Source organism: Micrasema longulum, unplaced genomic scaffold (assembly GCF_059751315.1).
Source record: "Micrasema longulum isolate JH-2025_06_02 unplaced genomic scaffold, ASM5975131v1 h1tg002322l, whole genome shotgun sequence".
Taxonomy (NCBI): domain Eukaryota; kingdom Metazoa; phylum Arthropoda; class Insecta; order Trichoptera; family Brachycentridae; genus Micrasema; species Micrasema longulum.
Window position 1 is genome coordinate 191596 of NW_028279473.1, and position 16196 is coordinate 207791.

At 33.9% G+C, this 16196-nt stretch overlaps 1 protein-coding gene across 1 annotated transcript; it reads right to left on the bottom strand.

Moving 5' to 3' along the window:
* Positions 1 to 1089: 1089 nt before the first annotated feature.
* Positions 1090 to 16193, bottom strand: LOC148272487 (xaa-Pro aminopeptidase 3-like). The gene is made up of 9 exons (XM_088239986.1): positions 15894 to 16193; positions 14958 to 15232; positions 11383 to 11535; positions 9411 to 9547; positions 7145 to 7386; positions 5741 to 5911; positions 4123 to 4367; positions 2368 to 2488; positions 1090 to 1576 (listed from the first exon to the last, which is right to left on the bottom strand). Exons 1-9 carry the CDS (start codon positions 15940 to 15942, stop codon positions 1401 to 1403), a joined length of 1569 nt encoding a protein of 522 aa, XP_088096112.1. The 5' UTR covers positions 15943 to 16193; the 3' UTR covers positions 1090 to 1400.
* Between the last annotated feature and the right edge of the window lie 3 nt (positions 16194 to 16196).

Sequence of the window (16196 nt, forward strand, 5' to 3'; positions counted from 1 at the left end):
TGAAGAGTTCATAAAATAAATTAATATGTATACCTCGCCATGAAACAGCAAAGTAAACAATATTTTGAGTCTGTTCCAAATTTTTGTAGACAAGGACTGGATTCAACTCCCTGGGGAGCCGTTTATATTAACATATTACAACAGAGATGAAGAAAATTTAAGAGAAGTTAGTATAGAAGCTAGGCATCTACAGGGCTTATGACCTGTCAATGGCTGGTTTAAGTGGCCACTTTACACACTGTAACATTCACCATTCTGCCCATATTTGAACATCTATACACCTTCAGTTCTTTCATCTGTTGATGTTTGTGAAGTTAAAGAGCTGAAACCTTTATTTGTGCGGGTGAGAGCCCTGTAGATGCCTAGACTTCTATATTACCTTCTCTTAAATGTTCTTCATTTCTGTTGTAATATGTTAACAGCAAAGTAGTTTGAAGCCCTTAAATAGCCCCACCACACTGCTCCTTGCGCTGCTCTTCACTTTGCTCCTCGCGCTGCTGCCCTCTCGCCGATAAATAAAGGTTTCAGCTCTTTAACTTCACAAATAAAGGTTCGCATAAATAAAGGTTTCAGCTCTTTAACTTCACAAACATCAATAGATGAAAGAATTGAAGGAATATAGATGTTCAAATATGGGACTTCTGTATTACCTTCTCTTGAATGTTCTTCATCTCTGTTGTAATATGTTAAAAATTAGAGGCTTTAATTTAATAGGAAAGGTTCTTAAAAATATATGAAAGAGTCAACCAATCAATTACAGCATAGTTATGTGTTGTGATCTAATCTATTTCTGGTTTCCGGTATCTATTTTTTTCCAACATTCAGGGTATAGGAACCACTTAAAACTTCAGGAGAAACCGGCCTGTTGACAGTCCTCAGCGGGCCTTCCGTTCCACTAGAAGAGTGTTAGACATTTCGTGTCCTACTTTGGTTTATTTTACCAATTTCCTGCACTATCTTGACCATGTAAGATACCAATAAAGTGCCCTATGCACCACTGGGTGCTAAGATAGAAATTATGGTGATGGTGACATATTTTTTTAAAGAATTAAATGATCGAAAATTCAACAGGATTATAGTAAATGAAAATCAGTCTAAAACATTTATTTATATATCAAAATTAAAATCTGTACCTCAGAGGCAGACATGCAAATCCAGAATTTGATGAAATGATCATTTTGAAGAAATGTAAGTCTTATAATGAATGAACCAACGTATTAAGATTCTGAATGTACAAATTAAGGTTATAAATTATTAGAAATCACTTAGAGAAAGTAGATTCTTTAGGCTTGTGTTGAACATTTGACGTTTGGATTTGCATCCGTCTGCCTCTGAGGTACAGAAATAAATAACAGATGTTGACAATGATGCCAAGCTTAACATTAATTAAAGATATTTGATTATTTTGGTAATGATCTGGTGCCGACAAGTTTCTCTATACTTTTTCTACTTTTGATGCAGGATTGTGTTAGGATAACCGGTTCTCTGTGGGTTATCAGAACATCATCTTCTATTCTTATTCCAATTCCTCGAAACTCTTTGGGTACTGACGTATCATTACTACCAATGTATATTCCTGGAAATAAAAACAAAATATTATTTATGAATAAATATATAAAAAATTAATAACACGCCCCGTCTGCACCCGATGGTGAATAGGACACTGCGTTAGTACACCAAATGCAGCGAATATTGATCTACCGTTATAAGAAGGTAATGTGATGAGCAGAACACTTGAGGAGCCAGTCCAGGAACCTGAATATTGCAGTGTGAAACCACCTTTTTGATCAATTTTTCATGTCAATCTTCCCAGGAATCGAACACAGTACAGAGCGGAGTTATCTCTGATCAATTTTCTTATTCAAGATTTTTACGTGAGTGCAGCCATCGAGTCGAAAGCACTCTGTCGACTTTTGTGAAGTAAAAAAGCTGAAACCTTTATCGTGTGGATGAGATTCATCCGGCTGAACCAATTCACCCACTAGGCAACGCCTGAAAACAGTATTCCAAATTTTATACTTCTCTTACCAATTAGTTAATTCAACAATGTTTCGAGTATGTCCAAATGTTTACAGACAGGCTGGATTTCCTCCCTAGGGAGTTATTGAGATCTAAATTTGTCGCAACAGAGAGGGAAAACATTTTTGAGAAGAGAATATCCTTTCTGTTGCAAACATTTGGACATACTCAAAATATTGTTGATTTATAAATTATTTATGTGTGTATTGCTTAATATACCTGCCTTTGTTAAACTCAAAATAATGAGGGTAACCTCTTTATTATTTAATAATTCAATTATATTCTAAGTTTAAATATGGAGTTCTACAAAACAAACGCCAAATCAATAAATATTATGTAGACACTTACCGGGTTCAACAGTCATCACCATTCCGGGTTTTATAGGAATATTTCTCGGAATAGGAGGAGTATCGTGGACATCTATTCCTAGGTAATGTGACACATGGTGTGGACAAAACTTGTAAGCCAACTGAAAAACAAAACTTAATAAAGATACGAGTAAAATAAAACACTTCCAATAAACAGTCCGTATTAAAACAAATTTCAGAATTATTTAATTACAATACATGGCATGATCGAATCCAGCAAATATTTGAAGACGGCCACGTCAAAATTAGGAATAATTGGCACATGTCAGTAAAAAGATGTAGAAGTAAGGAATGCTTGTGCAAAGAGTGACATGGCATTCTATCTTCTCTGCCCACCCCTACGGAGAAATGGCGTGATGTTTTATTTGTTTGTTTGGAGTTTTTGATGACAATATGTATTTATATGAGACAATGAATAAATATTAATTTAGAATTATTTTAATGTGACATTCTACTACTATTGGTGGTATTCCCATCCGTATTATACCTAGGCGTAACTTTATACCAGGCTTATAAGTAAGGCCCTAATGGGCCTTATAGTCATAAAATTGTCACCCAACTAGAAAGGTGCCTGTTCTATGGCCTAAAATTTATGAAATCAAGGTTTAAAACAATTTGATAATTATGATAAATACATAGCAACACATTATTTTGAAAACGGTATCAGTCACTATGGACCAACAATATATAAATTAATACATCATTGGCTGCAAATCGCAATAATTTTAATGACACGCGGTCACTTTCGGACCTAGCTACATAATGCGACATAGACACGTAGCCACAAAATGTGCTATTTATAGATTTTACATATTAAATAATATCTTTCTCTTTTTAACAAAAAAAGTATAAAAAGTGCGCAAGAAATTGACAACTGTATGATGTTGATCTGTTGATTGATTATTTTTTTACTTGCTTTGTCTTGAAAGGTATTATTTGAAGCAATTGGTGGGGAAATCAGTAAATTAAAATTTTAGACTACAGCCTTAAAAGCACAAAATTAATGGCATTTTAATTTGTGGTTGTCAATCAATCAGAAGTGAAAATACACAGAAAAATGCAGTCCTGTGTGATTAAAAAATGCTTCAATAGGGAAATACCACCTTTTTTCTACAATTTTAAGAGATAAGGGTTTACGAAATACTGTCGAGTAAAAAATATTTTTTTACTACTTATTAGTACCTACTTAGCATAAAAAATATTTTCAAATTCATAGTTTTGAATTCCCGCAAAAACGGTTATTGCATTGGCCACAATGACACATTCATGTTATTTTGAACTTTGTTTGTAACCGTTAATTTTTTTATAGAACATTGTCACAAATCTTGACGTCACAATTATCAAGGCCAAACGTGTCGTGTTTTTCTAGGAACATATTTTTTTATAGTTTCTTTTTTAATGTTATGTATGAAAAAAAAAACAAAAACATTTCTTCACAATATTGATTTTGAAAATACAATTAATTTTTCTAAATCCATTTCATATATTTTTATCAGTATTCGTGGTATGTGATATTTCCCTATTACACTGCAACTTTTTGTTCTTGAATACAATTTTATTTTTTAAATAAGTACTTAGATAATTTGTTGTATTTTTAAGTACATACATTTATCACAATTAAAAGCACATAATAACTGGTAGACAATGTCACAGCTATAGCAACGAGTTATACAGAATAATTAACTAAGGAAATATGTACGTAAATCTCTTTCTCACACAAATGTTATCAACTTACCCCAACAATTTCATGATCACTCTTACTCTTGTCTATGATCCCTTCGGACCTTAAGAACCTTCCTAGGGCAGTACACATTATGTCAAACAGGTCGTCTAGTGTAGGTTTGCCTTCACTGAGTGATTTAATGAGAATGCTCTGGACCGTGTAGACAATATCATAGAGCACAGCTTGTGGGTCCGTGAACTTGCCAGACACGGGCCAGGTCCGAGTTATATCGGAATTATAACCAGAATGCTGACAACCTAGAGTAAAATGAAATTCAAAAGCGTTTAAAAATCAATTTAATTACTGATTGATAATGAAAAAAAGGGGAATAGACAGATATTTTCGATTGGCGTTATCCGTTTTTGGGTTAAGAATATTTCTTAACCCATTCCACTATGAATATAAAAACTTAATAAGTTAACATAAATAAATTATTTTTTTCTAAATAGTATCAAAACTAAAGCACTCATAAAATAAAAATGGTTATTTTTTTCACACCCAGACAGAATATTTAGAAAGTATGTGAACTGGTTTAATGTTTTTCGCATTAAGGAAACAAATTACGGGCATTATTTCGCAAGCGGAAGAATTTTCAATTTTATTCAGCATTTCAAACAAGCACCAAGAAGCGTACACAACCGGCAAAAACTCATAATGGCGTCAAATAAGACAGGGTAAGTACAACGCTTGCGCGAAACTGCGATCGCAGCACTGTTATGGCAAGAAATACAAACAAAACTTACTTTCTGAATATATACGTATATTGTTAAGTGTCCTCGGCACGGGTAACCCCAGTGAGGTCACATTATTTTTATTTTTTATTATTTATTTATGATGGAAAAATATGAATAAATAAATACCTAGTAGTTTTATTTTACAAGGTTTATATTTACTTCAAAGGGATAGTTATTTATTTGTTTACTTAAAAAAAAAAATCTATTAAATTTACTTCGATGAAAAACTTGATTAGTTGATATAATATGTGAGGATCGGGTGGGATGTTTCGGCTGTGGCCTGTTTCAGGAGCTTTTCCGCATTGGCTCAAGTGACGAGGAAACCACAGAAAACTCGTCAGGAGAAGGCGGGCTGTTGTCATTCGTCAACAGACCTTCCGATCCACTTGAAGAGTGTTCGGCATTTGGTGTCCTGCTATAATTAAGACCTTTTATTGCTTTTACTATAGCTATCACATATAATGTTACCTCTTTTGACACGTCCTTATGACTAATTACTACATGAACATCGTGTAAATCCTCATTTAGGCTTCTGCATCGCGCCTCCAGTTGCATTCTCTGCAGACTAAAAAGGGAGCAATGCATCAACAGATGGGAGACATCTTGGAGAGTATCATCATCGCATGGGCGGGTGTTGATCGCAGATATCTTGAATCTGAGCAAGTAGCTCATAAATCCGCCATGTCCTGTCAGGATTTGTGTAATTTCGTATCCTGAACGCTGCAGTTTCCCGAATTCAAACCTCATTCATACCTCGCAGTACACTTATAATATACGAGTAGTATTTAATTGATTTAAAACATATCACATAAGACGAACCGGGAAATTTCCAGCTTCGTATGTAGTTTAAGACAAAAGAAACTGTACACGAAATCCGTATTATGAAGTAGCTTTACCAGCATCGACCAAAAGCAGTTCTCCATCAGCCAGCATCTGGTTGTCGTGTATATAGTGTATAGCGGTGGCTCGCTGCCCTCCCCCTACCACGGGCGGAAAGGCGAGGTGCTCCGCCCCAGACCTTCGGCACCAGTAGTCTATCGAGGAGTGGATATCGTGTTCACTTATTCCTGAATCGAGACAAAAAAATTGTATTGGAAAATGGTAGTTTCTCTGAGGAATAAATAATACGAAGATCGCTCAAGGGATCTTGATTGGAGTACACTGGAAGAGTGGAGGTGATGTGGTGACTTGAAATAAGACATTCAAAATCTAGAGATACCAATATAATGTACTGAAGTAAAAATCAATGCTCACTACAAATAATAACTGCATCTCAGAGATCATTCATTAAAATTGAACACAACCTCATTTCAATTGTAGAGGGATATTATACTCTACTAGTTTATAGTGGTTCGTAGTTGTGCCCACTACTAGACTGCAAGAAATTAATAATTCATTTGCCTCAAACTGCATACGATTCTACAACAAGGTACCTCTTGAAATTTCAGGCTTTGCCAACAATTTTTTTAAAGATTTTGTCAAGCACAGGCTGTTTTGGAAAGAGTTACTGTAGAGTTAAAGAATATTTGCGGGACAAGATAGCATGGCATTAGATTTGTGTTTTTATTGATTTTAGGTTGTTGATTAATTTATTAATTTGTTGAGTTTAATTTACTAATTGTTAAATTGTATTATATAATTGTAAATCAATAGCAAATATTAAAACATTTAAATCTAAATACAAAAAAACACACGAGACCCACCCTATCCTAAACTCAATATAGTAGAAAATTGTGTATCTTTTAGAATATAATATCTAATTTTAAAGAATCTGTTTTGGATAATAAAAATGAAATGTAAATAAAACATAGTGCACATGTATATATATATATATATATACATGTACATGTGCATACACTATGTCACAGGGTGACTGGAACTGAACCCACCATAGCAAATTCGCATATAGAGGAGGTCATTTGCTAAATATTGGACCTTACTTTCCTTAGCTAAAGTTTTATAGTTTGGGAGATATGTCAATTTTTATACTTTATTGAGATTTTTCCAAAATTTTACCTTCAAGCATTCAGAACTTTATTTTTTTTCGTTATTTTAGTATTTTTTTATTTATTTGTTGGTAGTTATAAACATTTGTGATTAAAATACGTCAGAACTTCCCTCAAACTAGGGTTAAAAAATAACATATTATGCTTAAAAAGAAAAGGTGACTAACTAGAGAACTAACTTAGAGTAAGAATAAATTATTGAAACACGTTGAATTTTATCATAAAGTATTTTTTAAGTAAAGACAGAGTGAGAAGGGGAGAAACAGCTTGATAATTTGTTTTAACAAATATTACCTGGTTTTGTGCTGGCAATCGCATTGTTGATTGCCTGGCTTCCGACCTCACACGCTCTCGCCATCAACTTGGCCTCTGCCGAGCTCTTTATGAGCCTCTGGCCGGCTAAAATTTTGCGGGGACAGTGCAGGGTAACCCCCTTCAGGGCGGCGAGAGCTGCCCTCACGGACACGTCGGATTCTGCATGGATCGGAGAACTAGGTGAGTACCACAAGACGTCCGAATTGTGTGACGACAAGTGACTATGAAAAAAAAAAACCGTAAGAGGAGGCTTCAAAAACGTGAGGGGGGTTTTTAGGGTTGGCCTCGTGGTGCAGTGGTCAGCGTGTTTGCCTACCATGCAAGAGGTCTCGGGTTCGATTCCCGACATGGTTGACATGAAATATTAATTTAAAAAGGACATTGCATTAGAATATTTCATAGTCCCTGGACTGGCATCTGAAGTGTAAGGCTGATCATCTTACCTTCATGTAACAAAAATGATATACAGGGTGTTCATTAACCCTGTCACATCCGAAACCACAATGATCAGCATGAGCAAGAAGACATATTGGCACATTAAATTATTATTTTAGAACAAATAAAATTAAAAAAAATAAAGTATCAAAAAAAGCAAATGGTTGCTTACTTCGGCATGGGAGAAATGAGGAGGGGAGAGGGGGGAGTTTGATACTGCGTCGCACTCCCCTCGCCTCTCCCCTGCAGAAATAAGCAACCATTTGTTTTTTTAAATATTTTATTTTTAAAAAATTTCTTGGTTCTAAATATTTTTTTTAAAATGCTAATATGTCTTCTTGCTCATACTGATCATCGTGGTTTCGGATGTGACAGAAAAATGAATATATCCTGTATATATATATTCATTTTTTATTCATTATATACGTCCACAGGGCTTTTACATGAGAGGTACAAAATTATAATCCAAGAGTTTCATGGTATAACAAATCAATATGTAGGTACTTACTTAATAAAAATGTTATATTATATTTATATATATATATATATTTATTTTTTAAGTATCGAATTACATTATGCTACCTAAATAAATAAAGATAAAATACTAAATAAAAATAGGTAGGTAGATAATTAAGTGTGTTTGAAAAATTATAACAGCTTTAGGCAAAAAAAAAAAGGTAACAGTAGGTATTATTTAAATGTAAGTGAGCAAAATACAAAAAGTGATTTTTACAGAATTTGAATAATGTAATTTATTTACATTTTATCACCGTAAGAATTTTTAATCTATAAAACTGACAATGGAAAATGAAACATATCAATTTGTTTATATCTAATGATTGGAGAATTTACAAAATAATTATGTCTACCAGCCGTCTATTCATAATAAATATGAAATAGAGGTGGGTAAGACCCTGTCTCCGAAAAGATACGTGTCACTTGATCTGTATCTTTAAAGTGACTGAATCTTTTAAGAAGTTCAATTGAATGAATGTATCTTTTGCTCATTTGGCTTATTTAGGTCATCATATCTCCGCATTTTTCGCATCTTCGTATCATTTGTATCATCGTATTTTTCGTATCATTTGTTCACTTAAGCAGAGTGTGTGCGAGTGTGAGATAGAAGCTAGATTGATGCATGTCTTGCAGTTACAAAACGAATGAATGTTTGAAATTCTAGCATCCCTAAAGTGCTTGAAATAATTATATATATTTTTCAAATATTTAAAAAAAGGCAAAGTAAATTATTTTTGAATTAAGTAAACAATATATAGTCAGCCTCACGGTGCAGTAATCAGCGCGTTTGCCTACCACACAAAAGGTCTCGGGTTCGATTCTTGACATGGTTGACATGAAATATATAATTAAACCAAAGGTCCGTGGTTCGAATCCCACTCTACCTCAACTCGATTCCATTTTCTAACAGTGAGTTATTTACAACTCATTAAAAATAGCCCTCAAAATGAAATATTTGGGTAAAAATGCAAACTAATATGAAAGTTTTCCTATAAACTTTCATATTTGAAAAATACAGAATCTCATTGTTGTAAAGAAATGAAAATGAATGAAAGTAAGAAGAATGAAAAAAATATGAATGAATATAAAAATTAATGTGGTAATTTAGACTTAAATAATGAAATCTGTCTTTCTCGGTCTAAGTCATTTTCTGCATCCATCATTAATCGCATGGCAAATCATTTCATTGTATCATCGTTGTCATATTGTTCATGTCCCAAAAATTTCTTAATTAAACAAAAACAGTTTAGTATAAAGAGAACAAATTAAATAGATAAATTATTGAAATTCTTACCTTGTTAAGAAGGAAGCTAACTCAGAGTATGGAAGAGCTACATCCACTTTAAACATTCTAGTTGCCTCGTCTAATCCTGTTCTAGGCCCGTCCCAGAGTTCCGAATGTTCATCACGTCCTCGTACAAACAATATTGACTGGAAATATAAACAGTGATAAACAATCTCATTCCCATCAGCTCCCCAGGGAGTTGAATCCAGTCCTTTTCTACAAAAATTTGGACAAACTCAACATATTGTTGTGCCCTCAATTGTCCTGTTCCAGCTCTGTAAACATCCTTGATGGCGCAAGACAAGACAATGGAGCAATACAACAAATCTAATTTAAACTTTTAACTTAATTTTAATTTAAACTTTTCATTTTAATTTTAACTTTTACTTTTAATTTTAAACATTTGATTTCAACTCTTAATTTATACTTACCTACATTTACTACCTGCATCGAATAATTTATTGTTGGTTGTGATTTTTTACAATTAAATTGAAATGTTCATGGAAGCAGAGAGAGAGGGAGGAAAGTAGAGTAGCTTTACAATGTCTTCTCCTTTTTATGAACTTTTTATGTAATATTTTTATTTTTACTTTTTTAGAATTAAATTATTTTTCCCCTCTCCTCCTGCATTCATAATAAATTAGTGTGAAATCTGTAATTGGTCTTACTTTTTTTAAATTGTTCTTTTGTACCTTGTTTTATATAAAGACTGTATGATTTCATTAATAAATAAATAAATCTACCGTAGTTCACACGCTTCTGCGTGCAAATGTATACATGACAGTATGCATTACGAGCGAGTATATTAGCAAAAAATATGAATTCTTTTATACCTAGATGTATTAGAATTGTTGGAGATTAAACTAAATAATGACCAAAAATAAGAATGAGTGAAACCCGGCATTGCCATAACAGCTACAATCGCCTCTGCCACGCTTTTTCTGCACTGTTTGTATCTTTAAGTTGGGCATTGCCAAAGGCAGTCGTGATTGCTATATATAGGTACATATATAAGCTTTGTTATTTCTTCCGGAAGCCGTCTAAATTTGGGGGAGTGACACGCATGCCCGAAGCGATTTGCTATTGGCCTACTGTCCTGTCCATGCACGTGCACACAGGGACAATGCGGCTGCGCACGATGGTAAGGATAATCCATTGTCTTGTGGAGATAACCTGCCTGTCTATCTCTAAGACTATGTCTCGGTCAATTATCTTGCTCTTAAATTTCTTTTCACGCAAGGACAATAGGTCAGAATCTGGGACAAGACAATAAAGTCCTGTGAACGCTACTTAAAACATTTTCAAATGGTAAGGAGCTATTTGTCACTGGCTAAAACACGCCAGCAGAGGTAAAAAAAAAATTTTTTTAAATTTCAGATGAAGATAGAAGTTTGCCTTATGAAAGAGAAAAAAAAGAATTCAGATTTTAGTAATCAACAACAACGCCAGGATAGAATTGAGAGGATAGAACGCCACAACACTGTATCTTTGCATACAGATCTCGCTTCCTCTACATTCATACATCATCTCATGCACGCGCGCCGATTATTCCGACTTTTGACATGTCCATCTTTAAGTATTTGTTGGATATGGTCATGCCATGTCTTTCTCAGTCTTCCTCTATTTCTGCATCTATCAACATTCGCATTGTAAATATTCTTAGCCGTTCTTTCTCTGTCCGTTCGTTCTACATGTCCAAACCAGCGCAGAGCTCCTTTCTTGATTTTGTTGATAATGCTTGTCTTAAGGCTGCCTTACATAATGTACGGATCTCAACATTTGTGCATCCATCGTACATTGTTTTACTACACATTCGCCTGAGAGATCGCATTTCGACAGCATTCAGCCTACTTTCATTCCTGTTTTTCCAAGTCCATACTTCGCTCCCATAAATCAGGGTCGGGACCAGGACTCCGTTGAGAACTGCTAATTTTGCCTCTTGTGACAAACATTCAAACAAATTCATTTGGTTAATATTTACCTGGTGTATGGAGTCACTTTCGGGTAAGCTGGTCATCATCAGCAAACAGTCGGGTTCCAAGCATCCTGTCAGGTAGAAGAAATCAGAACTCTGCCTGAATATGAATGGAATTTTATCCGACATATAAAGCTTAGAGGCGGAGGGTATTAGTACCTACGAAGATAAAGTAAAACATATTATAATATGCAAGCTGCTTCTTCTTTACACTGTAGGGTCCATAGTCCATAGTCGATGACACACATGTGTTAAATTAGTTCACCTAAAAAAGACTAATGACCGACGATGGGAAGACATCTTTTCCAATTGAAACCAAATGTAACAGAAAAGCCTCGGTTTTCCAAAGTGATTCTGAACAAATTTGAGACATCTTCCATATGCAGAATGCGTATTGGACAGTGTTGTAATGGTTCTCGCCTGTTCAGAATCCATGTCCAGGACTCTGCCATGTGCGAATGTCAGCTTGAGGAGGAAGATCTAAATAATTATTTTTTTTGATGCCCCATTAATGATTGTTATCTTGAGTTCCTATTCGACCTCTCCGATATCAACATTCCGTTCCCTATTCATATTCTTACTCTCCTGTCCCCACCCAATAAATGTGTATTTAAAATTATATGTAAATATCTAGTTATAAATGGTATTAAGCTGTAAATATGTTATATTATTATATGGTTATATTATATTAAATACTGACTCACTAACTTGTATATATTATACTATAACACATGTGTAAATATGTAAAAAAAAAAAAAAAACTTGACACTGGCCAGAACACCCGAGTTGAGAGGTGAAAAGACCATTAAAAAAAACCAAGAAGAAGAACCTTATGCGTGATACTTTGTCAATGTTGTCAGCGAAAACCAATTAGGTACTTAGACACTTACGTAGTGTCATAAACGTAAACCGATCCCAATGCCTAGCGGGATCAGTACAAAATTAGTCCCCCATTTGAATTTTATATATTAGGTCCTTATTTCGAAAATGATGTTTTTAAAGGATTGAAGAGTTTTTGCTCAACTGTTGACAATATAATTTGTTGGTATGTCCGAGAAGAAGCTCATTATAAAAGTTAATAAATGTATAGAGAAAAGCACAAACTAAAATGTCAACTAATTGTTTCCTCATTATATCCGAGATCTCACTATTTCCGTGATCGTTATAACCAAGTTCGACTGTACTTTGAACGACATCACTAGTTGTCTGAAATCAACCAATGACAGAGTGTTGTGATACATTTCCCGTTGCTGGGAAGCCAACCCACCAATCAGTAGAGAACTTGAGACGTCACAGGCGGATTAATTTCAAAATCATTAAACTTTAAAAAATCTTAGCACTGGTAATATGATACATAAAAATAAAATACATTTTAGGTGGCTTAGTTTGATGGTCAATTAACAAATAAATAAAAAATAGTGGCGCTAAGCTGTAAATATCTTATAAATATACATATATTATTTGGTGTAAGAAATATGAAATACTAACACATTAACTTGTATGTATTACTAAGAAATGTGAAAATATATAAATAAAAATATATACATACACCGCAAGACAAAAAAAATTACGAGTTTACCTGCTACCGCGCCCCTTGACTTTACTGAACCCTTTTTCTAAGAAATCCTTTATCGATACCTCTTTCTTTTGTTTAATAAATTAAGGACACTATGTGTCACCTTTCTACAATATTTACATTTTAAAATGTCTCAACAGTCTTGTTTTACCCGCGTTTGAGTGAACATAACACAACAATCATGGAAAGTGCAAAGCAAATGTCGATTGCGATAAAATCCAAAATAATCACATTGTCGCAAGAAAACATATCTAATTGTAAAATATCTCGTCGAGTTGGGTATTCAGAAGGTGCAGTGAGGTTTTTATTAAAAAAAATCCAAGAAACTGGATCCATAGAACGGAAAAAAGGAAGCGGACGGGGGCGCGTGACATCTGCCCGAGATGATCGCTTAATAAAAAAAATTGTTATGCGCGATCGATTTTTAACGGCACCTGAAATACACGCAGAGGTGCAGTCTACCAGCACATCAACATTTTCAGTAAAAACAGTGTCCAGGCGGCTGTTGGAGCATGGTTTCCAAGCACGGAGTCCCGCAAAGAAACCATTACTCACGGACAAAATGAAGAAGGCTAGACTGGATTGGGCGAAAGAGCACCAGAATTGGACTTTGGAGGATTGGCAAAATGTTGTTTTCTCTGATGAATCAAAATTCAACCTTTTTGGTCCAGACGGCAGAAAGATAGTTCGACGAAAACGTGGGGAAAGATATCATCCGTCGTGCGTCACTCGAACCGTTAAACATTCACCCTACGTGATGATTTGGGGGTGCATGACAGCATACGGTTTAGGACCTCTAAATTTTGTACAGGGTACGATGAATGCCATTCAGTACAAAAAAGTGTTAAAAAAACATATTATTCCAACAATCGAGGACATTACGCAGTATACCGCGGACCCAATTTTTCAGGACGATTCTGCGCCGTGCCATAGAGCTCGCACTGTGAGTACAAATATATATATTTTTAAATTCATTTTGTGACCACATGATAAATAATTTATTGTTTTTTTATAGATCAATGAATTCAAGGAGAAAATTGGCTTAAAATCGTTGACGTGGCCCGGGAATAGCCCTGATTTGAACCCAATAGAAAATTTATGGGCGATTATGAAAAAAAAAGTCGGGAAAAAAAAATCAAAAAACATTGAGGAATTAAAAAAAAACTTAATTCAAGTTTGGGAAGAAGAAATAACATCAGAAATTTTAGATTCGCTTTACGCTTCTCTAAATAATAGAATTTTACATGTTATAAAAAATAAAGGTGAATTCACTAAGTACTAAATATTTTTAAATGTTATAAATATGTTTAAATGTAAAATACTTTAATTTAAAATAAAGCGATAAGAACCTACTTCTTAAATATGAATTAAAAAATAACATGTCTTTTATTATTCCATCACAAACACTCGACCATAAATGAACCGTTATGGGTCTCTAAGGTTCGGGTAATCTGATACCTGATATATAATGGCAATTTCTAAGTACAATTCATGAGTAAGATTTTTTATTTTAACCTTGAAATAACGAGTAGTCATCACATATGTCAAACAATATAAAAAAACTAATTAAATATCAAGAATAATTCATTATATGTCAATTTTAGTTTTTTTTGAGAACTCGTAAATTTATTTGTCTTGCGGTGTAGTTCAAACTCGACACTGGCTAGAACACCCCGGTAGGGAGGTGAAAAAGCCATTAAAAAAAGAAGAAGAACAAATAAAAAATTATAAAAAACCACTTGACTTCCTCATTGTCAAAAAGCGTTGCATTTAATAAAATTTATTTAAGACAATATTTTTTTCACAATACCCAAAAAAAACAAAGAGGACTAAAATACTTGTAATAAAAAATCAACATTCTTTTATTCGCACCTAGTGGTGTATAGGGCACTGCATTGGAAGTCCTATTGCAGTATATCAGCGATCATTCGTAATATACACAACTGATATAATACTATTTTCTCTCTTTTTTGACAAGCTTAAATTTTTTTAAAAAAGAATTCACCGTATGTCCCTTTTCCGATCTGTCTTTAGATGCTGATTGCACCAGCCTTTTCATCAGCTCCGCCCTTCTGGATTTAAATTCCTCGACTGTCAGTCCCGCCACCAGCTCTCCCGGCCCCACAATGTGTGGGTGAGTATGGCAAGTGGGCTGGCCCATCACGCCCAGAGGGATTCCGTTGTCTATGGAAATGCTCTTCTTTATAAAATTTAAATCCGGAATGTGCCCAGAACTTGAAACACAACGGATGTGTTTTTGCAAGTGCCGACATCTTTTGGCTAAAATAATAATAATATTTTTAATGTGTCCAAATCTTTGTACACTGATAGTGGAAATTAACTCAACCAATTTGACATCTCAACCAAGAACAAGATGAAAGAATTATCATCGATAATTCTCTAATCTTTACCGAGATGAAGGAATTATTATTCATAGATATCTCAACTGAGATGAATTTGATTTATTATTCATAGATATCTCAACTGAGATGAATTTGATTTATTAAAATCCATTATTTTTTTTAAACATTGTTAAAAAATAAATAGTTTACAGGGCTTATGACCTATCATTGGCTAGTTCAAGTGACCAAATTATGTACTGTAACATTCGCAATACTACCTATGTTTAAACATCCATATTTCTTAAATTCTAGGAAGTCGTGGACGTTACTGAACTTACTTAGAACTAAATATTTGCGAAAAATTAACAATATTTTTTAATTTACCTGTTCTTAGTTTTATCACAAATAGTATATTTTTGTAGGCAATAAATATTTTTATTTTAAAATCATGAATACCATTTGCACGTTCCGCTGTAAGTAGTTGATGGCTTAGCAAGCATTTTAATCAAGAAACAACATCAACACTTTTAAAAGAATAAGACTCTAATTCAAACATTATGAAACAGAATACGAGTTAAATATAAAGACTGAATTATTACCAGAATCTGAAAGTAGGTTGACCGCTATTTTTCTTGGTAGAGTTAACATTTTTCCTTAATCGTGAGTGCGAATCAATAATAAATAATAAAAAATCTAAGATAACATTTGACCTCTTAATTAAATTGTGTCGGCGTTGTCATGTCACTTGAAACAGTTTATATAGCTATAGATTGCACGTTAACTTTGATGTTTCTTATATTACAATTAGTTGTGTACATTATTATCGCAAAATTTTCAACTCAATAAAGTCGGGTTATGTCTTGAATTGTCAAAAAATATCTGTCAATTATTTTTTTTATGTG

Excerpts from the sequence above, each read along its gene's own strand:
- LOC148272487 (XM_088239986.1), bottom strand. The coding sequence starts at position 15,942 with ATGTTAACTCTACCAAGAAAAATAGCGGTCAACCTACTTTCAGATTCT. Across the intron at positions 7,387-9,410 it reads TTAGCTTCCTTCTTAACAAG|TCACTTGTCGTCACACAATT; the intron begins GTAAGAATTTCA and ends TTTTTTTCATAG. Across the intron at positions 1,577-2,367 it reads GGTGATGACTGTTGAACCCG|GAATATACATTGGTAGTAAT; the intron begins GTAAGTGTCTAC and ends TTTTATTTCCAG.